We start from the raw sequence: 22,795 nt of genomic DNA on the forward strand, positions 1-22,795 counted from the left end.
CTCAGAACTTCTGTGCTTCTGAACCACTCTTGATCATTAAAGGTAGACAGCAGCCCATTATGCATGCAGTGCTTCCCTCAGGGCTGTTTGCTCCACCATCGGGTATCCTCCCATTTTTTTGTTTACACATGAGGAAGTGCTCCATTGCATGGCTTGACTTCCCCCACTTCCTGGTTGCTACTGGTCGGTTGCAAGATTGCTGGCTTTTTAAAAATCCCTTTAATTTTTCATATTGTTATTCTTCATATTGTTATAGTGATGACATTATTAATTTTTTTTAAAAAAAACTGGCCATCAATTCATTGGAAATGCTTGGTAGAGTGGGTGGGAAAAAACGGAACGGAAACCCAAAGCCAGGGAAAACAATGTTAGGAAATGCCACTCTTCCGTTGTTAGGAAATGCCAGTCTTATGGGATCTGCAGCACAGTAAGTGTGAGCACGTCTGCAAAAAACCTTCTGCCCCAAAGGAGGTGTACCATCGCTTTTGGGCAGAGCACTAGTGTATAATTGGCCATGTCTATTTTTATACATGGCTCAATTTTTTTCTTGTTACAACAGCATTTTCACAAAACAAATCTATTCCATGTTTTCACTTGCCTTTGTCTGTCTTTCAGTTTGCTCCTTATTCTCGTGTCATTCCCCACAGCATTCCATTCTGCAACCTGAGCACCCTTTGCTTCCAACTTTGGAAAAAAAGAGCACTAAAACAAGTTATTTTATCATATATTTACTTTTAAACCATCTGCTTTAAAGTGCAAGGGACTATTGGAAACATGCAACAGAAACTGGGTTATCAATCCACGGAGTTTCTGTAGAACAAATCTATAAACCTAGTTCACCAATCATATCCTGCAACCGGTCAGTTCCTACATAACCCATCTAGGTAGCCAGAAAACCCTGAGGAGGTCTATGAACCACCAGTGGTCTGTTATGCAAGTGTTTTTTGTATGCTGCAGACTAACAGCCCCTTCCAAATGAGGGAGGCTGAATCCGTTCTGGGAATGGTGCAGTAGCCATGTCGGCAGATTTGCCTTATCTTGATAAAAAGGGGATCCCACCAGGGCCAACCCCCCCCCCCCCAATGCTGGAATACTGTGCTGGACACCACACCAGCGTCCCCAGCACCAGTCTTTGCCAGTATTATGCACTTAAGCCAGGCTTTGGGCTGGCGTAAGTCTGTTGCAGCCCATTGATGCTTCTCAGCAACAGGGAAGCTTTCTGACTTCTCCAAGCCATCGGGAAACTTCCTTGGGGGTGGCAGCCAGGCACAGGATGGGACATTCAGTGTCTCCTTCCCTTCCCTTCAGCCATCCATACTGTGCTTTTACAGTACAAACTATTGCCAATTCGGAGGGGATTGGAAGTTCTCATCTGGGTCTTGACCCTACCATGTCTATCTGTTTTTTTAGCGATACACCAGAAAAACACACAGGATTCAGGATCAACTAGTTGTTCCTAAATCACCATTTGCTTACCACTTCTATAAACTTCTTGACTGAAATTGTGTCAGTTATATGTATGTACAACAGATGGCCCACTGTTAGCGTTCTATAACTATTTGGTCGTGGTCTGAAGTCTAGCAAATAATTACAGTGGGAATTAGCACTAGTGAACATACCTATGAATATAAATGATCGTTTGTGCAGATACAATTAGGCTATAATTATCACACTAGAAGTCTTCTGAAGTGGAAAGTGCTTTCCAAACATTCTTTAAGAAATAATTAGAGCAGAAGCCAAGGCAGTTTAATAATGACTTTTAAAAGCCTCAACAATGGTAAATATGCAATTAACATGATTTGAAAGTCTTTCCTACTGTTTAAAGGTCGTGCCAGGCAAAAAATCCAAAGCCTATATTACAGAGTAATTAACATAAGGCCAATAAAGTGGTAAGGCTAAATATGACAAACACTGATGCTATAGATGGAAGTGGTGGGTCAATGGGTTGGACTACTATAAAGCACTACTGAAGTATTTTGCCCAAGGCCATTGAAGTTAACGGAGGACAGAAGAAAATCAGGGCCAGGCACTCCAAGAAGTGGCAAGTGCCTGGTACTGTGTGCACTGAAGCCTCAGGGCCAAAGTACGCAATACATTATTTAATGCAATAGACTTCACCTATCAAGGTCACAAAAGAATGTGTTTGGCAAGAACACATTTATCAGGAGGGCTATAAATTGACATCACAAAGGGAAAGAAATAACATAGGGATTTCAATGAACAGAAAGCCAACAGCAAAGGTCCAGCTAAGAAGATCAGGTCAAATATAGCCAAAGGTTTAGAGTTTCAAGTGACTATCTACCAATGCCCAAAGTTTGGGCAATAAAAAGGAATAGCTTGAGTTTCTAATGCGGATGTGGGGTGAGGTACGATTTAGTAGGCACTGCAGACACCTGGTGAAATGATTCCCATGACTGGAATATAGTAGTGGATGGATGAATAGTTCAAGAAAAACTGAAAGGATTGAAGAAGAGGCAGAATAACCCTGTATGTGAGGAGGTGGTCTGCTTGTTTGGAAGTACTAGAGAAGGCAGGTTACACCCCAGTGGGAAGTATCTGGTTGAGGATAAGAGAAGAAAGGACAAACAGTATTGTGGTTGGAGTCTGCTATAGTCTGACCAGAGTGAAGAGGTGGATGCTGCCCTCCTTTTGCAGACTGACAGTGTACCCAAGCAACATGGTCTTGTAGTTATGGGTGAATTTGACTTCCCTGATGTGTGCTGGGAGGCAATCGCTCATAAGAACATACGAACATAAGAACAAGCCAGCTGGATCAGACCAGAGTCCATCTAGTCCAGCTCTCTGCTACTCGCAGTGGCCCACCAGGTGCCTTTGGGAGTTCACATGTAGGATGTGAAAGCAATGGCCTTCTGCGGCTGTTGCTCCCGAGCACCTGGACTGTTAAGGCATTTGCAATCTCAGATCAAAGAGGATCAAGATTGGTAGCCATAAATTGACTTCTCCTCCATAAATCTGTCCAAGCCCCTTTTAAAGCTATCCAGGTTAGTGGCCATCACCACCTCCTGTGGCAGCATATTCCAAACACCAATCACACGTTGCGTGAAGAAGTGTTTCCTTTTATTAGTTCTAATTCTTCCCCCCAGCATTTTCAATGAATGCCCCCTGGTTCTAGTATTGTGAGAAAGAGAGAAAAATTTCTCTCTGTCAACATTTTCTACCCCATGCATAATTTTATAGACTTCAATCATATCCCCTCAGACGCCTCCTCTCCAAACTAAAGAGTCCCAAACGCTGCAGTCCTTTCCTCATAAGGAAGGTGCTCCAGTCCCTCAATCATCCCTCCTTGCCCTTCTCTGCACTTTTTTCTATCTCTTCAATATCCTTTTTGAGATGTGGTGACCAGAACTGAACACAGTACTCCAAGTGTGGTCGCACCACTGCTTTATATAAGGGCATGACAATCTTTGCAGTTTTATTATCAATTCCTTTCCTGATTATCCCCAGCATAGAGTTTGCCTTTTTCACAGCTGCCATACATTGAGTTGACATTCCCATGGAACTATCAATTAAGACGCCCAAATCCCTTTCCTGGTCTGTGACTGATAGCACTGACCCCTGTAGCGTGTATGTGAAGTTTGGATTTTTTGCCCCTATGTGCATCACTTTGCATTTTGCTACATTGAACTGCATTTGCCATTTCTTAGCCCACTCACCTAATTTATCAAGGTCCGCTTTGGAGCTCCTCGCAATCCTTTTGTGGTTCTCACCACCCTACATAATTTGGTATCATCTGCAAACTTGGCCACCACGCTACCCACCCTACTTCCAGGTCATTTTATGAATAGGTTAAAGAGCACTGGTCCCAATACGGGATCCTTGGGGACACCACTCCCACATCTCTCCATTGTGAGAATTTCCCATTTACACCCACTCTTTGTTTCCTGTTTCTCAACCATTTTTAATCCATAGGAGGACTTCCCCTCTTATTCCTTCATTGCTGAGTTTTCTCAATAGTCTCTGGTGAGGAACTTTGTCAAAAGCCTTTTGGAAATCCAAGTAGACAATGTCCACTGGTTCCCCCTTATCCACATGCCTATTTACATCCTCAAAGAACTCTAGTAAGTTTGTAAGACAGGATTTGCCTCTGCAAAAGCCATGCTGACTCTTTCTCAGCAGGTCTTGCTTTTGTACATGTTTTATAATTTTATCTTTAATGACAGATTCTACTAATTTACCAGGAACAGATGTCAAACTGACTGGCCTGTAATTTCCCGGGTCCCCCCTAGATCCTTTCTTAAAGATTGGTGTGACATTGGCCATCTTCCAGTCTTCAGGGATGGAGCCTGATTTCAAGGATAAGTTGCATATTAAAGTGAGAACATCAGCAATTTCATGCTTGAGCTCTTTAAGAACTCTTGGGTGAATGCAATCTGGGCCAGGGGATTTGGTAGCATTTAGTTTATCAATGGCTGCCAGAACTTCTTCCTTGTCTACCACTATCTTCGTTAGTTCCTCGGATTCGTCTCCTAAGAAGCTTGGTTCAGGTGCAGGAATTTTCCTCACCTCCTCTTGGGTGAAGACAGATGCAAAGAATTCATTCAGCTTTTCTGCAATCTCACTGCCATCTTTTAGCACACCCTTTGTTCCTTTGTCATCTAACTGGCCTACCGCTTCCCTTGCTGGCTTCCTGCTTTTGATGTACTTGAAGAACTGTTTGTTGCTGGTTTTGATGTTCACAGCCATGCGTTCCTCATAATCCTTTTTTGCCTCCCTTACAGCTAACTTGCTTCTCTTTTGCCACCATTTGTGTTCTCTCTGGTATTCTTTATCAGTTAAGTTGGACTTCCATTTTCTAAAAGACATCTTTTTTTTCCCTAATAATTTCCTCAACGTCCCTTGTTAACCATGGTGGCTTTCTTTTGGACTGGGCGCTGCCTTTCCTAACCTGTGGAACACATTCCAGTTGAGCTTTTAAGACTGTGTTTTTAAATAACCTCCAAGCATCTTGGACATTTTTGACTCTCTTGATTTTCCCTTTCAGCTTCCTGCGCACTATCCCCCTCATCTTTGAGAAATTTCCCTTTCTGAAGGCGAATGTAACTACATTAGTAGTTGTCACTTGTTCGCATGCAGAGCTCCTAAGCTGTCAGAGTCATACAATTCCTGAATTGCCTGGCCAATAGCTTCCTTTTTCAAATAGTAGAGGAAGCTACAAGGCGCTCGACCACACTCAATTTAGTATTAGCCTGCAAGCAAAAGTTTAAGGTGGTAGAGATCTTAGGGGAAATTGGGGATCTTAAGGGAAAGTGACCAATTTTATTGCACCTCACATGTAGGATGTATGGGGACAATAAAATTGAACCCCCCTGACCGAATCTTTACCAAACTTGGGAGTTCTTCTAAGAACAGTCACTAGCAGCTATGCTGCAAATTTGGTTCATCTGCCTTAAAAAAAGACCCCCTCTTCCCGAACAATTCCTTGCAGACTACAGCAGAGAAGAAGGTTGGAAGGGATTTAAATGTGCTGAGCTTTTTTTTACTTTTGAAAGACGTACTATAGCCACCTATCCCAAAATGATCCTGGAAAAAAGCTGGAAATGGCTGCCTAGGGAGGCAGTGAGATCCCCATCACTGGCAGCCTTCAAGAAGTGACTGGACGAACATATGTCAGGGATATTTCAGGCTGAACCTGTACTGAGAAGGGACTAGATGGCCTTATGGTCCTTTCCAACTATAGGTTCTATAGGTTGAGGCCAGGTTCCCCAACCCTGAATCCTTGCAGCTATTCTACAGATGTGAGCAATGGTATTTTTAAAGCCTATAGAGGCTCAATTCAGCCTGGGAACACTGTGGGCAGGGAAAAGGCTTCTGTCTCCCCCGCCTACTGCTGTCCTGGGCCAAAAAAGACTCACACACACTTTAAAAAAAACCCTGTTCCTCACATCTGTAGTGTGGCCTCAGGTCCAAAAATGTATTGTGTAGTTTGGCCTTCAAACATATCTTCATATGCAGAAAAAGCAGGTGTACAAGGTTCACCTCTGCAGTTTATAGTATGAATTTTCTGACTTGGTTAGGCCTGTTATAAATACTAGGAGTCAAAACTGGCTTTTTCAGCTTCAGACCAAGCCCAGTAACTCTGATACAGAAGGCATACCCAAAACCAAATGTGGACAGTCTCAATTCAACAGATGTTTTTAGCTCATATTCATTTCAATGGGCCTGGCATAACAGTCAGTGTCTAAAAAACAGATTGTAAATACTTTCAAAGTTTTACTTTTATATTATACCTCACTGTGTTCATGCAAAAGAGAATCTTGCAAATGTTTCTGTCCGCCCTTTGTGTCCTTCACAGCACCTTTAGCTACAAACACAAACAAAAGCATTTAGCAAACTATTTTGAAGATTTACTACCCAACCCACACCATTAAAAAACAATACTGATTCCAGCTAGGCACGTTGTTTGAGGCACCAGGTGTCATTAATACTAGTGCCAATCAAGGATCTGTCTGGATTGCATCAAACAAACCAAAGAGCTGCTGAACAAGTCTCCAGCTGTCTGTTAGTCAGAAGCTGACTCACAGGAGAATGGGAGATCAGCTGGGTGCTGTGTTCTGATCCCCCACTCTGCTAAAAACAGCTGCAAAGGGAAGTTCAGCATCAGAAGCAATTGGCTTCTTGAAACAGCGGTTAGCTTCTCTTTGCTTCTCCAGCCCACGCTGACAGCTTGGCATGGGGAACAAAAAAATAAATTAGCCAGGCTTCCAAACACCCTTCTCCCCCACCCCTCATCGGCTATATGTCAGCAAAGCTGAGGTTCATCAGGATGAGGGATCAAAAGAACCTGACATTTACCTGATCAACTAGGAACTGACATTTGTTCCTTTCCCTTAAAAAAATCTGCTGGGTATAGAGCATAAGTTCCCAAGCAGAAGGTTGGAAGCTGACTCCCTACTGCTCCTTCATTAGCCTATTCCAAGTAACCTATTACTGAAAACAGACATAAACAGGTTGTAAAACGGCCACTGTTTAATTGACTGCCTGATCACTACTGGTAAATAAGAAGTGAACTGAACTGGCAGATGTCTGAGCATTCCCACCCCCAAGCAATTCTGCAAAATACCTCATGTGAAGGAAATAAACTAGGTCTTTTCTCTCTATAGGTTCAGAAACGGAATGGTTGTAAAGCAAAGCCAACATAAAGTTAGCAGCCACTCAGAGAACCTTTGGGAAGATGAAAAGAAAAATACTTCGCTAGTTTTAAGATTACAGGACACTGCCTACCACAATTCAGTTCCATTTCTGCTGTTTTCGATTCATGTGTAGCAACGTCTTTCAATGGTGATTTATATGGATATTTCCTATTAAGATAACATAAAAATTGAGTTGCATATCACATAGTGAAGAGTAATGCTAATCTTAAGTCTTATTCATACAAATCTCATTATTCTTATTTGCACAAGAGGATGGCACACATTCAGAATACTGGGTGAATTGTTCCCTGCCTGCCCTATGCATGGGATGTAACTGCTTGGTCAATACCCTAGAAATTCAGTAAAATTTGGATTCGGATTTATTCGGACATAAAATTATCTGTATGCCCAAATAAGACAAATAATATATTTGGGTTAACCATGTTAATCTTGTCTTATTTTAAAGCTACTAGCATCAAACTTTCAGGGTATCATCCAGAGACTGTCCTGATGATACCACCTGAGTTTGGTGAAGTTTGGTTCAGAAGGGCCAAAATTGTGGATCGTCAAAGGGGTTGCCCCAATTTCCTGTTAGCTCCCATTGGAAACAATGGGAATGGGGCACCCACTTTGGGGGTCCACAACTTTGCCCCCCTGAACCAAACTTGATTAAACTGGGGGGGCATCAACAGGAGTTACCTGAAGATGTCCAACCATTTTGTTGCCATTAGCTTAAAATATGCGCCCCTGACAGGAACCCCAACATAAGTATTGGGGAGATTCTCTGGGGAAGTGGATTCTTCAGGGTTTTTTTAATTTCTTTAAACATTGCTGAAAGGGAGTTCAAGCCACTTAAACAATCTTTAAAGAAAAAACTAATAAAAGAATCCACTTTTGGGGTAGAATCACTCTCTCCTCTTTCTAGGAAGAGCCTGCACCCCCGCAGATCTTTGAGATCCATGACATGCAGGCTCCTCCAGGCAAGAGGGGGTTTAAATCACTCCCCGCTCTTTCCAGGAGAAACCTGCACCCCTGCACCCCGTGGATCTTTGAGATCCATGGTGTGCGGGCTCCTCCAGGCAAGGGTTTTTTTAAAAATCACTCCCCCCTCTTTCCAGGAGAAGCCTACATTTCACGGATCTTTGAGATAAGAACATAAGAACAAGCCAGCTGGATCAGACCAAAGTCCATCTAGTCCAGCTCTCTGCTACTCGCAGTGGCCCACCAGGTGCCTTGGGGAGCTCACATGTAGGATGTGAACGCAATGGCCTTCTGTGGCTGTTGCTCCCGAGCACCTGGTCTGTTGAGGCATTTGCAATCTGAGATCAAGGAGGATCAAGATTGGTAGCCATAAATCGACTTTTCCTCCATAAATCTGTCCAAGCCCCTTTTAAAGCTATCCAGGTTAGTGGCCATCACCACCTCCTGTGGCAGCATATTCCAAACACCAATCACATGTTGCGTGAAGAAGTGTTTCCTTTTATTAGTCCTGATTCTTCCCCCCAGCATTTTCAGTGTATGCCCCCTGGTTCTAGTATTGTGAGAAAGAGAGAAAAATTTCTCTTTGTCAACATTTTCTACCCCATGCATAATTTTGTAGACTTCAATCATATTTTGTAGACTTCAGTCATAGATCCGCAGGCTCTTGCTGAGGGGGGCGAGGAGCAGCGGCATTTGAGGATTGTTCCCAAATACCTCCGAATACATAGAAGCTGATCCGAATACTTTTTATTCAGATCGGCTCGTACTTGGGCATCATGTATTCGGGCGGAAATTGCCCGAACAGGCCATGATTCGCCCCAAATACAAGATTCATTTTATCCGAATCACCAACCCTAATGGCAGCTGTTCAATAGCAGCTCATTTTAGAAGTTACATTTCACCACTGGTATGTAGAGAATGAACTACATGCAATCATACTGTTGCATGCCATCATCATTTTATCTGAGGCAACACAGACATTTGAAGCTGAATATATGCTGTTGACCCTTTCAGGCAAAATGTCAAATTGCATACATTGGGAGGATCACAAGTTGTCCATTCTCAAAATACACACTAAAGGGACATTTGTGCCTCATCAGTAGGCCTAAAAAGGATGATATGTAAATGTATGTTCAGTTCTTTGTGACTGTGCCATTCCACATACATAATGCCAAGGTGGAGCATATGGCCTGCATGATACTTGCCCCACATGGAAAGATATAAAAGTTTGTGACTGAATCTCAGAAGTGAGTAAATTATTCAAAAAATCTCTTGAAGGAACAGAAGCTGCAGTCATCTGACAAAGCTGAAGGTCTACACTTATGCATTCAGTACAACCAATCTGGATGTGGCATTTTATGCTTAGTCCCTCCCGCCTTTTACAGGCACCCTACTATTGATAGGACCACAACTTTCTTGTAACACATTTACTCAAGATCACTGATTTACCTTGCTCAGTCTTGCTTTGTGTGTGCTTCAAGTTTGAAGTTTTGAACATTATTAAGGTAATGAACTCTTTGAGTGCCCTAAAATTATGTGGGACCTTTATAGTATAAGCGAACATACAAACCTCAGGTTCAGGGGAAAAAAATTACACTACAATGATAATTACAGCATAACAATGACAAAACTGAACCCAAAAGGAAATATAAATATGCAAAATTTAATATATAACATCAAAACAACACCCAATAAATTTGGTGTAACAAAGTAATCTACTCTGGTGCAGCCCACAACCATTCAAGACCTGCACTGCTCTAACATCTAGAGACGCATAACAAAAGAACATGGTACATGGTGCCTCAAGTACATCAACATATCATGCCCAGGGAGACTTGTGCTCACTAGAAGTAACAGAAGATAGAACAAGATCACCAGTCACTTTTTCCAAAATCCTTGTTTCATGAGGTCAGTAGCCCTTTGGCAGCTTTCTTTTCAAGTTTCAATGCTGCCCCCATTACTTCTGGAGAAATCTGTTGTGCTGTTTAATGCATACAAAAACTCCATAAGGCTAAGCTGTGCTTGGAAGATTTTCTAGCTAGATGATCTAGTTCTACCTTCAGTCACTTCTAACGGGCACGAGTGATACCCTGATTTGCTGATGTACTTGGGGCAGTGTATCATGTTCTTTTGTTGTTACACATCTCTAGCTGTTAGAACAGGGCAAGCTTAGAATGGTTGCGGGCTGTACACAATTTCACAAAAAGTTGATTTGATCTTATATATTAAATTTGGCATGTCTTTATTTCATATTGGGTTCAGTTTTGCCATTGGTTAGGGTGTAACCTTTACGTCCAGCCTGAGCAACTTTCACTTGGACAAAAAGCAAAAAAAACCCCAAAACCCTGTTGTGAGGTGATCATCTTATGCAGAGTGTTTCTTGCTTAGGGTCAAAAGTGTTTGGCCACAGCTGATTACTTTTCAGCAATCCAGTCTGCCTGAGTGATTAGAACTTGGCTGAAATTATAAATCGCTTTGCCATCCAAGTCAATTTCTTGTCACGGGTAGTTAAACACTTCCAAACACATCACTTTGAAAATTTAAACATCTTGCTGTGTAATAATAAGAGGAGCTGACTTACCTGGGTCTGTAAAAGCAGTAGGGCAAGTGTTTAGTTTCTACTTTCTTGGCTTGAATGAATATCCTCATTTGTGGTTTGAAGTACAACAGAGCTGTATAAGCCCTCAGGGATTGCTGCTCTGGAATGCTGGCACAGAAAAGTGTTTAAGAAAAAATAGCTTAAGGCCCAAAGGGAGAAAATCCACTACATGCAGTGCTTTTTTGTAAACGAAAAGGTCCCAGTGCTCATGTATACATTTGTGCCTGTTTCTACCAATTTTCCCCTCAAGACTTGGGACAGCCTGCAAAAAGGTGCCAGTATTCAGTACCAGTGAGGAACAACACAAACAAAGCCCTAACACTACGTGTAAGAAATCAGGAGAACAATTAGCTACATTCAAACAAGCTCTGAAGCCCCACAGAACTCAAAATAAATGTTCTTGAAACCCCACAGAGTGTTCTATACACTTTAAGAAAGTGATGTAACTAGTTCAAATGCTAAACAGCAATTCTATCCAGTTAGAGAAGATTGTTAGCAAGAATGCTGAGGAAAAGTCGAACTGGTTATCGACAACAATACCTGAAAATGGTGGAATGAATGTGTTACATACAATAGAGGTCTTGCAGGAATGTTAAGCAGACTTGCACTCTTCAGTGGATTTAGAAAGGTGTAACTCTGAACAGGATTGCACTGTCAGTCTCTCTCTGGTGCTTTAAAAGCAAGATGGGTTGGACTTCAGTTCATTTTGATTACTAGAATCCCCGTGATCTGTGAATCTCTTTAAAATTTACAAAGCCAGAATACGCACTCAGGATTTCTTGATAGTTAAGTCATAACTGGCATAATTTACACGTTCCTGATTATATGTCAGGGGGATTGTATCTAGGTGATTGAGCTGCATCCCTATCTCATTGTAACTGCTTAATGCTACAAACCAAATGCTGTTAAAAAATATATATAACCAGCCTGCTATATGTTACCACCGTCATCTGGGCCATTCTTTCCTTGATCTTTACTTTATGGCTTCACAAGCTTTGTAGATAACTAGGCTTTCCCCTGACACCCTGATCCAATGGGGTAGCACCAACGAGATGGAGGGGGACACCCTGGGAGCACGCCTGTGGAGAGGGGTGGCTGGTGCATGCCTGGGGGCATGGCTGGGTGCATGCGCGCCCCAGGCGCAGTTTCCCCTCACTCTGTCCCTGCCCTGATCCCATGAGAAATGGAATCATATCCATTATTTCATGGGGGCAGGAAGCCAGCTGGCTTTTTATATTTGTCACTGACCTTGGGGCACTTCAGCTCCAGGGACTGTTTTTCACAATTTCTTGGGAATTCGGGCGGGGGGACCTGCTGGAGATAAAAGCCAGGTTTGCCAGAACTGGCTTTGTCAAGCTTTGGTGATCTGACACTTTTCAATAAACGCTACTGATCAACTATACAGAGTCCGTTTACTGGAATAATGTTTGAGACCCAATATTTTGCATCCTTGATTAAACCTATAAGAATACAGGATGTGTTTTACTGCAGCAGATCAAGCATTCACTTCAAGAATCTCAGCAACAAACAGACTCTAAGCAACCTCTGAAATAAGGATGAGCAAAAAGAGAGACTTTGTCAAGTATAAGCCCTGAAATGCTTGGCTTACAAAGAAAGGCAAGTGTAAACATCACTGCATTACTGAAGTTTCAGAATCATCTAGCAATTGTACTAAATGCTATATTTCCCTTGCCAATTCTTCTCTATTTCTGTGAATGATTAGAATAATTAGATTGCCTTTAGGTTTTTTTGTTGGCAGTTCAGCTCACACTACTGCAAAGGTTGGGAGAAGGAAGCAGCTGTCTTGCTGTAGACAAGAAGGCAGCCTGGTTCTCTCTTCTGGGAAAGGGAAGGGATTTGTTCTGCCTTTCTTTCACACATTTCATCCCCTGAGATTCTGGAGCAATTCATCAGGGCTTTAAATAGCTAAGATATAGAAGAAGACATAGCTAAGATGTAGGAGTCTTTGTATACATGTATTTAAAGAGGCTTTTGGTAAGACTAATGTGCCTCTGGACCCCAGAGAAATTGTGTTGGATAGCGGGGTTGGGAGAGTCACGTGAGTATTTAATATTGCATCACCGTTGAAGCTAAATGGGAATGGATTGTATCAGTGCAGACCCCAGGATGTTTGCACTGTTGGCACACCAGACCCATCCAGGTTGGCAAGAGAGCAGCCAAAAAGAAAGGCATCTTCTGCATTTACAGGGCGCTGTGCAGAATGAGGATAGGAGGGTACTCTGGTCACCACAGGCCGAGCTATTGTGAGTGCAGTGGGCTGGAGTATACTGGTTTGTTTGCACTGTGAAGAATAAAAAGTATGGTGTTCTCTGCCTATGCAGAGTGCAACTCCAAGTAGATCTACTCAGAAGCAAGTCCCACTTTATTTAATGGAGGGTACTCTAAGGAAGTGTTCTTAGAACTGCACTGTTCAGCTTCTTTTTTAGCATTTTCCAAACAATATTTTTTTTTGTTGGTCATACCTTTACACTTACATTTACGGTTGTGAACTTTTTAACAAGAGCCTAAGATTCTAGGCATTCTAAAGGCAAAAGACCATACAGCATCCCTGGGGATAACCTGGATGCTGCAGCCATTTTACCTCAGGAATTCTTCTATTTTAAAAACGTCATGGAAGCCCAATCTTATTTGGGACTATATTACAGTGAAAAGCGTTCCTCTCCACCTGCCCCATGTTTTTCAAAAGCCCAAATTCCCCAAGCAAAATGATTGTAACGAATATTTTTTATTCACATCTTTATATTATCATGATCATTAAACTTACTTTTCAAGTCCTCCGGCAATCAATATGTCCACTTCATCTGTTTGAATGTCAAGTTCTGGCTTACCATCAAGCATAAGTTTCAAATTGTATATCACCACCAGAGTTCCTAGATGTGAAGGATAATATTGTGAATCACCTACCCATTCTTAAAAGTATCAATTAAAATGGGTGATAAGTGAAAATGAAATAAATCATTACCCCTGTCAGGGCCTATCTGCAATTTTTAAATAAATTTATATAAACTGCCATCTGATGTTTCTAAACTGAGTCAATTAGAGGTCAGACTCTGTGAGAAGACACCCAGGTCTCCTTCAGGCTTGCATCTAACCCCTCACATCCAGTGCTTTTGAACAGGGGCTTCTAAAAGTTGAGTTCAGCAAGGGAGCGGATTACTCCTGAAGTCAGAGTGTCTTGAAAAAGAGGACGTACAAGTTTCATAACAACAAGGACGGCAGAGTATCATAATATCCTTCCTGCAGTGGAAATCTGTATAGATTTCGGTGGACTAAAACCTAAAACACTTTTACACAAACAAGCCAGTTGTGAAAAAATAAAGCCAGGAGGGGAATGGGGACTGTCCATTGTTTTTCAGGGAGTGCTACTGTCCACTGGGCAGAAACCACACAATATATAGAGCTCTAGACTCTCAGGGGCATGAATGTTCCCTTGAGGCTAGGGCTGCTAATCTAGAGAAGCCAGACAGGCAGAGGAGACCTTCAGAGACCAGTGCTAGGAGAGTCCCACTCCTGTGCTGATAGCTTCTCCACTGTCATAGTTTGAGGGTCTTGAGGCTGGAGAGTATCAGTCTGAGCAGGAGGGACATGATCCCTTGGACAGGACCTTCTGTGGATGATGGATAGATATCCTTTTGTACCGAGGATACTCCGCTGATGCTGAAGGGAAGTGAGCTTTTAGAAGTGGTTGATTCAGTTATTAGGAGCATAAAGAGTAGTCCTGGATAAGGATTCATAATCCTTTAATGGATTAAAATTGGCTAAACAAAAGGAAGCAGATAAGTGGATACAAATAAATGGATAGTTCTCTCAATGGAAGGAAGTAAACAGTAGGGATCCACAAGAATTCGTATTAAGGGCCAATTCAAGTCAATTTGTTTCTACTTTATCTGGAACTGGGGGGTAAGCAGTGTAGCAGCCAAAATGGCAACTTACACAAAATTATTCAGGACGGTTAAAACCAAACCTACTTCCAAGAGAGTCAGTAAAACATCGACAAATTGGGTGACTAGGAAACACTTTGAAGTTCAGTTTTGATGTGTGTAAAGTGATGCTTACTTTAACAAATGTCACATCTTTAAGTACATATGAATGGGAACTGAACTTGCTGAGACTTGGAGGGAAAGTGACACCAGGATCCTGGTGAACAGTTCAATGAAAATATTAACAAATAAAAACAACAACAACAACAGTTTTCTTAGGATCCTCCAGAATTCACTGTCTTGACTGGGGAAAAACACATGGCTCAAGATCAAATGTTTGGGCAACTGTACAGGCAGAAAACACACAGAATACTCAAGGATATGCACAGTTAAGGATATTCATCTGCCTCAAGTCAGAAAGCACACCATTGAACCAATCTGGTTTGGGCTAAGTGATGGACTTTGGAAGGATAAGAAACTCACCACTTTTCCCATAGATGACATCAAACTGCTTCATCAGTTCAGCTTCACTCTTAAAAGGAGAATATTTACAAATGATAGACAACTGTGTGGCAAATTTCTCAGGATCATCCATTACTGGATTTCTTGTAGTACTTGACCATGAAGGTATTGGAACGATGACCTATAAAAAACACACACACAACAGCCAAAAGCTGAGGGCTACTGGATTATTCCCCCAACCTCTCTTTAGTGATGTAGTTCTCAGTGGCTAACAAATTCAAATAATAAAGAATACAATAAAGCCTCACATATCCTTCCTCCCTAAAACAATGCTTACCCTCTATTAAAAGTCTTTTAAAAATCATTTTTATTAATTTTCTGCATACACACGCACACACACACAACAGAGAAGAGGAACACAAAAAGAAACCAACCAGAAAACAATGAAAACAGCAATAGAACGGATCTTAACATTTCATTACATACTATTTCATAATACAGTTTTATGAGAGAGCCTTCTATCCCTTTCTCCCCAGCTAGAATTCTGTTATTTGATAATTTGATTAGCACCCACTGGTTTATTTTAATTTAACAATTACTATTAACATAGTATTAATTTAGTGTTTGACGTAGTAAATTTAATAATATTCGTCCATAATGTCTCCCATTGTTGGAAGGTTATTTGTTTTGGGAAATTTTGCATCCATTTCACCATGCAGACTTTTACTTGCTTTGTTCCTTTTTCATATTCAAGAATTTTACATAACATTCTCGAAAGATACTGTTTCTGTGATATAATCTCTTTTTCAAATTCTGTCATGTCTTGACAGAATTTTATTCCAGCTTAACAAAATTTTAGTCCATTTTAAGATTTCATGCACCAGAGCTCATTTCTTTAGATGCCAAGAGTGATCCTTACTTTGCATTTTGTATAAAAGGCTGAAACAAACAGACATCAGGGTCAAAGCATCATGATAGGAAGTACACACTGAAATGTAATTATGCAAAATTAAAATCTGACCAGGAAGAAATACAGAGACCATTCACTTGCGATACACACAGCAATGGGTAAACGACATTTAAAATACATATTTTAAAGTTAGCATTTAGAGTGACATTTGGTCACTCAGTAACTGAATCATTATATGTTTTCATGACAGGGTGAGACCAACACACAACTCTGCAGACGAAAAAAGGTAAATTGATTATTGTTGGCTGTATTATGATCAATGAAACTAAAGAAAACTAAGAAAAATATAATCACCTCAGTGAGACCTTCTGTCTCACAAAACGTCTGAGAGAAAAGAAGGCATGTCATGGTACTCTCTTTCTTGGTGAACAATATGAAGTCTTTTCCAATTCTCATGGCTCCTCTGTAGTCAGGACATGGGAAAAGATAGATTTTATAACAGTAGCATTCTTTATAAACTAATACATTTAATGTAATTCTGACATAATGTGTAAACAAAGTGGGTATGTCTGTTCTTCAAAAAAAAAAGAACTGAGTAACTATATCAATAATTTTTCCTTCCTCTCACGCACCATGTAGAACTGGGAAATACACTCAAACTATGTAATTATCTAGTTCCCTTCTAGACCTCCTTCCAATTGAAATAGTTCCCAAGGTGAGTTTCCCACGATCAAAAATAAAATCAGCAAAAATCAATAAACTAAATCCAAATTTCAGAAGCATCTAAAATCAATGAACAAGTTCCCTCATGAAAACAACAGGCAAAGTAAAAGCTCTCCATAAAAGAAAGGTGTTAAAATCCATCCAGAAGACCCTGTTCTCAGCTCTTGAGAGACTTCCAGGGTCAGGGTGCAGGAGGTGAACAAGTCCTTCTTTAGGTTCCCACCAGATGAATCTCTGGCTCCTGGAGAAAGACTAATCTCAGCTAGCAGGCTGGTTGATAAAGGATGGAAGTGATCCTTCAGGTACTCCGGGCCTAAGTTAACATCTAATACTGGGCATGAAAGAGTGGAAGCCAGCGTAGATGGCTTCCACTACCTTGGTATGGTCACTCCTGCTCCCTCCCACAAAGATCTTTGATGAAACAATTTGGACCACATGAAATTTCTGAATTATCTTAAAGGTCAGCCCCACATAGAGTATGTTACAGTGATCTCTTTAGACAAAGTCTTTTAAGAGAGACAAGAACTTAAAACCATTTTAAAGTACATTTTAAGTACATTCACTACGAAGTGGAACTTCAATTTACAGAGTTAGTAAACCTCTTAATACCAGTGCCAGAAGGCAACATGGGAGGAAGACCATGCCCTCTATGTCATCTTGCTGGACCTCCAGAAGAACTGGTTGGCCACTGTGTGTGACAAGATGCTGGACAAGATAGACCACTGGTCTGATCCAATAAGGCTCTTCTTATACTTTTAAGGTAAGGAATATGACATTTTTTCCATCAACAGATTTGACTCTCAGGCTTCCAAAACATTACAAGCAGAATAAAAAAGAAATAAATCTCACGACTTGAGTCCGTTGCCATAATGTCCAATCATTTTGGTCATAGTCCGCTTAGAAGATCTTCCAAAATATACAAGATCAGTAGTCTCTCCTGTAACAGATTTGTAATTGTTATTTTTTTAAAAAAATATTCCTTTTGAGGCAGTTGTTATTATTGTCACTACACAGAAACTACAGGAGCAGTAAATGAGGTGTTCACCTTAGTTTGTGGCACCCGAAATTTACAAGATACTTCTACATGGATGTGCCAAGAACTAAGCAACTGTAATTAATTCTGAATGCGGCTATACATTTATTTTCATGCCCAAATATTTCCCTTTTAAATTATAGAAAAGATGGATTCAGGTGAATCATTTCCTAACCCATTACCATTGTTTGCTGATGGCTGAAAGTGAATGAAAACAATCCAGGACAGAAGGCATGCACAACTCTAGACCTGCTGAGCCAGGTACAGCCTGCCAACCAGTGATGGCAATTCACTGGGATCCAAAAGACCTCATTCTTTGTTTGGGAGGGGAAGCTGCCGAGCACTTATTTGGCCACAATATAGGTCTGCTAAGCTAAGCCCAAAAGTTGTACTGGTCTTTATTAAGTTGAGAAAGCAAGAACAGCAATTACTGTGCAATAAACATAGCATATTAACTAACTGACCAAATTATGTTATCAACATATTCTGTAATTAACTATACATCAATCTCTATTTTTATTGAAATGTATGTGTTATTTTTATTGAAATTATTTTTATTGAAATGTATGTGTTATTTTTTTTCTAATGAATGTTTCTTTGAACTTGCAAACATGAGCAGTGTGCCAAAAATACAGGCGGAATCCAACCATTCCAAGGATCCTTCCTCAAATTGAAGATATTCTTCCTCCAACATTTGAGCTGCAGCAAAGCTTCTTAGACTCCAGGAAAGATTCAAATTTTGCTCAGTGAATAGTAACAACTGTTTTTAATGTAGAGAATTGTGTTTCAGATGAATGATCTGGATGCAAGTGGCTTCTCTTGTGCTGATCAAAGATCGGATTTCAGAAACACATTCTCATCTCTTGATGGCCATATATCCTCCACTGTCTCCTCCCTGGTGATCCTCCTCAATTGTTGAGGATAGTGTATTTAATGTTAACTCTTAAATAGAACATCTTTGCTTATATATAGTGTTGGTCCTTTTTCTGTAGGCTGCAGTCTCATGTTGTAGGTTCTCTTTGTATATTTGAACTTTCCGCTATGCCTCTCCCCACCCCTTTGGGGTTTTTTTTGCTATTGTTAGTAACTTCAAAGGGCCATGCTGCAATCATGTCCAGTTACAGTCACAGATTCAACAAATTAAAATGTTTTGCATAAGAGGATTAGAGTGCTGTCTGGCAGCATCTGAAATAGAGCCACCACCAACTCCTCATCCTGACTCTTGTGCTGCTAAAGATATAACCCTCCTTTCATTTGCAGATGCAGTGTTTTACATACCAAACTGTGCCCACCTGGTGACAGCTGCAGCGAGTCAAAGTCACCTGCCCCTTTCTCAGTAAAAGTTTGCCATGCCAAGCTTCAAAGAACTAATTTTGCACAGTGGGGATTCTAAGAACACCTGATACGATCGTTCTGGGAACAGTTTATTTTCAGCTCAGGTTAACCTAAGCTGTTAGGCACAGTCACCCTATTATCATCTTGGCACCTATTAGAAGCAGCAGTGATCCCATCTTGTTAAGCTGGTTATACTGAAAGGGTGGGAAATGTTCACTACATGCAAAGAGCCACAGGACAAAAAAAGAAGCTGCTGTGCTTAACCAATTAGCTCACACGGCAGCAAGTTTTAAGAGCGATAAACAGCTTACATAGTGAAAGGTCACAGTCCCAGTAGAAAACATGTTATACTGGATTTTTACTAAACCCCTGGTTAAGGTTGCCAACTTGCCTGGAAAAATGTCCTGTCCCTTGACTAGATAATATGCAGAAATGGACAATATTTCATGGCAAGGAGCTAAATAACCCAATAATTGTGGAAGATGAAACTGACATTAAAGAGACAGCTGAAGGGACTAGTGAATTTAAACACTGGCAACACTAGGCCCTGATATATGAATTAATTTAGATATCTTTACCCCAGTTTTTCTCCAAGGGAGACCCAAAGCAGCGTACAATAGAATTCTTCCCTACTCCATTTTATTGTTACAACCAAATCCCTATGAGGTAGATTATGCCTAGAGAAAGTGGCTGAGCCAAGGTGAGCCAGCAAGCTTCCTTGGCAGAGTGGGGATCCACACTCAGGTCTCATAACCACCCACTCCCCCACTCTAACCAGTATATTATGCTGCCTATCTAACTCCTGCAAGGCACCTCTTGATTGTACTCATCACCACCACTGTGACACAGCAGCCAACAGAAAAGGTTCAGGGAAAAGGGATTTTTAAAAAATCACTTTGGTATCCTCAAACAACCTCAGATGGTACTCTCACTAGGTCAGACTGCTTTTGTTCCTGGTCCATTCAAGAAAATAAGCAGAAGCTACTGAGGACATATGAGCAGAGGCATATCTGGGAAAAATGGAGCCCAGGGCAAAATCTGAGTTTGCTGGAGTGCTGGAATCCACCCCCAAACAGCATCACTTTCAATGGTGTTTAAACTAGGGAGCCCAGATTCTCCTTCAAAATCCACCTTTATGGGAGAATCTGGGATCCCCAGTTTAAACAACATTGAAAGTGATGCTTTTTGGAGTGGATTATCCGCCACCCTGAAACAGCATCACTTTCAATGTTTAAACTGGGGACCTCAGATTCTCCCTTTAAATCCATGCTGAAGGGGGTGGATTTAAAAGGAGAATCTGGGGGAATGGGGTGTGTGTGTGTGCCTGCTGTCAGGGGTGCAATTGTTAAACTAGCAGAACCAAACTGTCAGGGTATCTTTAGGAGACTCTCCTGATGATACCACCCAGGTTTAGTGAAGTTTGGTTCAGGGGGTTCAAAGTTATGGACCTCAACGGTGTAGTCCCCTCAAAGAGCACCCCCTTTGGGAGTCCATAACTTTTGACACCCTGAAAAAAACTTCACCAAACCTGGGTGGTGTCATCAGGAGAGTCTCTCAAAAAAATCCCTGAAATTTTGGTGCTGCTAGCCTAAACACTGTGCCCCCTGCAGGTCAAAAACTGAAAAAACACTAAAAATTACAAAACCTCCACAAACTCGAATTTTTTGCGCCCCCTGCACGCCCGGTGCACTGTATACCCTCATTACCCTGATAGCGCTGCCTCTGCATATGAGAATAGATGAAATACAAGCAATTATGCTCTGTGACTAATTTTAAAGTGTCGTTTAGAAGGCCCAACAGCCAATGGAGCAGAGATCCAGGGCTGAAGCCCTCAGGAAGATGTCACTGGGCAAATACTGAAACTAAGTACAGGCATTAACTTACGAGGTGTCATGCCACATCCATTATCCAAAAAACATAACATAAATCCACCTTGCAGGGTCTCATTATTCACTGCAAAAAAGAGAAAAAATATTTGGAGGTCATACATTATGGACAGAATAGTAATACTTTTGCTTAAATGAGATTTTAGAAAATAAGCACAATCACACAGTACAAATATAGTTAGGTTGTACCACTGCAAACATATAGAAAAATCCTTGCACATACAAAATTACAATGTCAGAGAATATTTTAATTATGCCCAGCCCCCTTCTCCTTTTAAAAAAATATCATGAATTGCTAGTTTTCTATAGGCAAGGAAGAAATACATATGGGAAAATATTCAAATGTGGTCTATCCTATCTACATTCTCAATAAAGTAAGGCAGAATATAAATCATGGGACTCTTCCGACAGAGTGTTTCAACACGGTTAATAGAACTCAGTAATTTTGAAATATTTTAAAATCATTTTAAAAATATTTTAAAGTTGGACATGTTTTTCCCCTGCTTTAGCAATTCTCCCACTAAACGGAGGACATCTTATGGGTTTTTTACACTGTCCAGTAAGGGAGGCAAGAAATGATCTTTTTCTCCTTCCTGATGGTAGTGAGACCACCCATTTTCCCTCAGTCCTTTTCCTGCCTAGCCAGGGTAGAGAAGTTCTTAGGTTGCCTTAGCTACACTAGAGATTTTTAATAGCTTATTTTACCTTTCTTATCCTATTATATATTGTTATATACCTTACACCTCTTTACCTTTATTCTTAGTCCTATTCTATTTATATCTGCTTTTAGCTGCTCTAACATATTCCACACTACTTTCCTTTCCTCCCTCAACCCTGCAGGCTAGAAGAGCAGGAATGTATGTGGCTTGTCCATTTGGCTCATAAGGTCCTCTGCACCGACATCCAAGCATGTAGGGATCAGAGGAAGACACATTCCTCTTCAGAAACAATTTACAGGCTTCCATAACTGCCAACTCAGTCTCTGACCCAAGGAGCTTGTCTCTGTGAGCTGTTTCCAATACACTCAAACTTAAGGGGAAAAAAACAGCTGTTGGCAGAACCAGCAGAAAATTGTGCCAAAACTACATACACAGGCAAACTGACTGTTGAAGAGCCCCAGAATGAGGGAGCAGGCACAGGCCCCAGAAACAATTGGGTGGCTGTATTTCTCTCCAGAACGCTGCAGCAGTGCCCTACGGATTCATTGGGAATAAATTCTAGCAGACAACAGAGGGGTAACATAACAGTGCCTGGTTCCTGCCACCAGATCTTTACTTCTTTGTGAGAGACATCCAAAAGGAGTGGGTTCTGTTCTTAGCTCAACAACACATTCCAGCACCTCTTTTCCAGTAGTCAGGAAAGACCCTGATCTGAGGGAAGTGGGGGCTACTAAGTGGCCCACTGAGGCAGCCTGGAAGACAAGTTTCTCAAGCCTCTGCTGACAGGCAACGAGGAGCTTAGACAGTGACTCCAGGGAGGAAGGCAAATTCCTCTCTGAAGAGGAGAAGGTTTTGCGAAAAGGTACAGGTTTCTGAGAAAGCTATATGGTTTTTCAAAGCTGAGGACTCCCAATACCTCCTTACCAAGACCCTAGCAGCCCTGGATCTGAAGGGCTTTCATGGAGAAGGGGAAAAACAAAGGGGAATTAGTCAAGCTTTTGATCACCCTTTATTCCGACAAATTTGTTGCATCTCAAATTTGTGTCTGGGATACAGCTAAATTTCTGGGATGAAAGATTAGATGAACCCAATTTCCAAATAATTCCCATAATCAT

At 41.2% G+C, this 22,795-nt stretch overlaps 1 protein-coding gene across 1 annotated transcript in view; it reads right to left on the reverse strand.

Annotated features, from left to right (window-relative positions):
• Positions 1 to 22,795, reverse strand: part of MORC1 (MORC family CW-type zinc finger 1) — a 62,325-nt gene that overhangs the window by 33,837 nt on the left and 5,693 nt on the right. The window contains exons 4-12 of the mRNA XM_048494354.1: positions 21,020 to 21,088; positions 17,617 to 17,704; positions 16,399 to 16,507; positions 15,156 to 15,315; positions 13,517 to 13,622; positions 10,714 to 10,839; positions 7,243 to 7,319; positions 6,249 to 6,322; positions 599 to 684 (exon numbers count right to left, since the gene is read on the reverse strand). Of these exons, the coding sequence (XP_048350311.1) occupies positions 599 to 684; positions 6,249 to 6,322; positions 7,243 to 7,319; positions 10,714 to 10,839; positions 13,517 to 13,622; positions 15,156 to 15,315; positions 16,399 to 16,507; positions 17,617 to 17,704; positions 21,020 to 21,088 (895 nt within the window). The remainder of the gene's footprint in view (positions 1 to 598; positions 685 to 6,248; positions 6,323 to 7,242; positions 7,320 to 10,713; positions 10,840 to 13,516; positions 13,623 to 15,155; positions 15,316 to 16,398; positions 16,508 to 17,616; positions 17,705 to 21,019; positions 21,089 to 22,795) is intronic.

Source organism: Sphaerodactylus townsendi, linkage group LG04, assembly GCF_021028975.2.
Source record: "Sphaerodactylus townsendi isolate TG3544 linkage group LG04, MPM_Stown_v2.3, whole genome shotgun sequence".
Taxonomy (NCBI): Eukaryota; Metazoa; Chordata; class Lepidosauria; order Squamata; family Sphaerodactylidae; genus Sphaerodactylus; species Sphaerodactylus townsendi.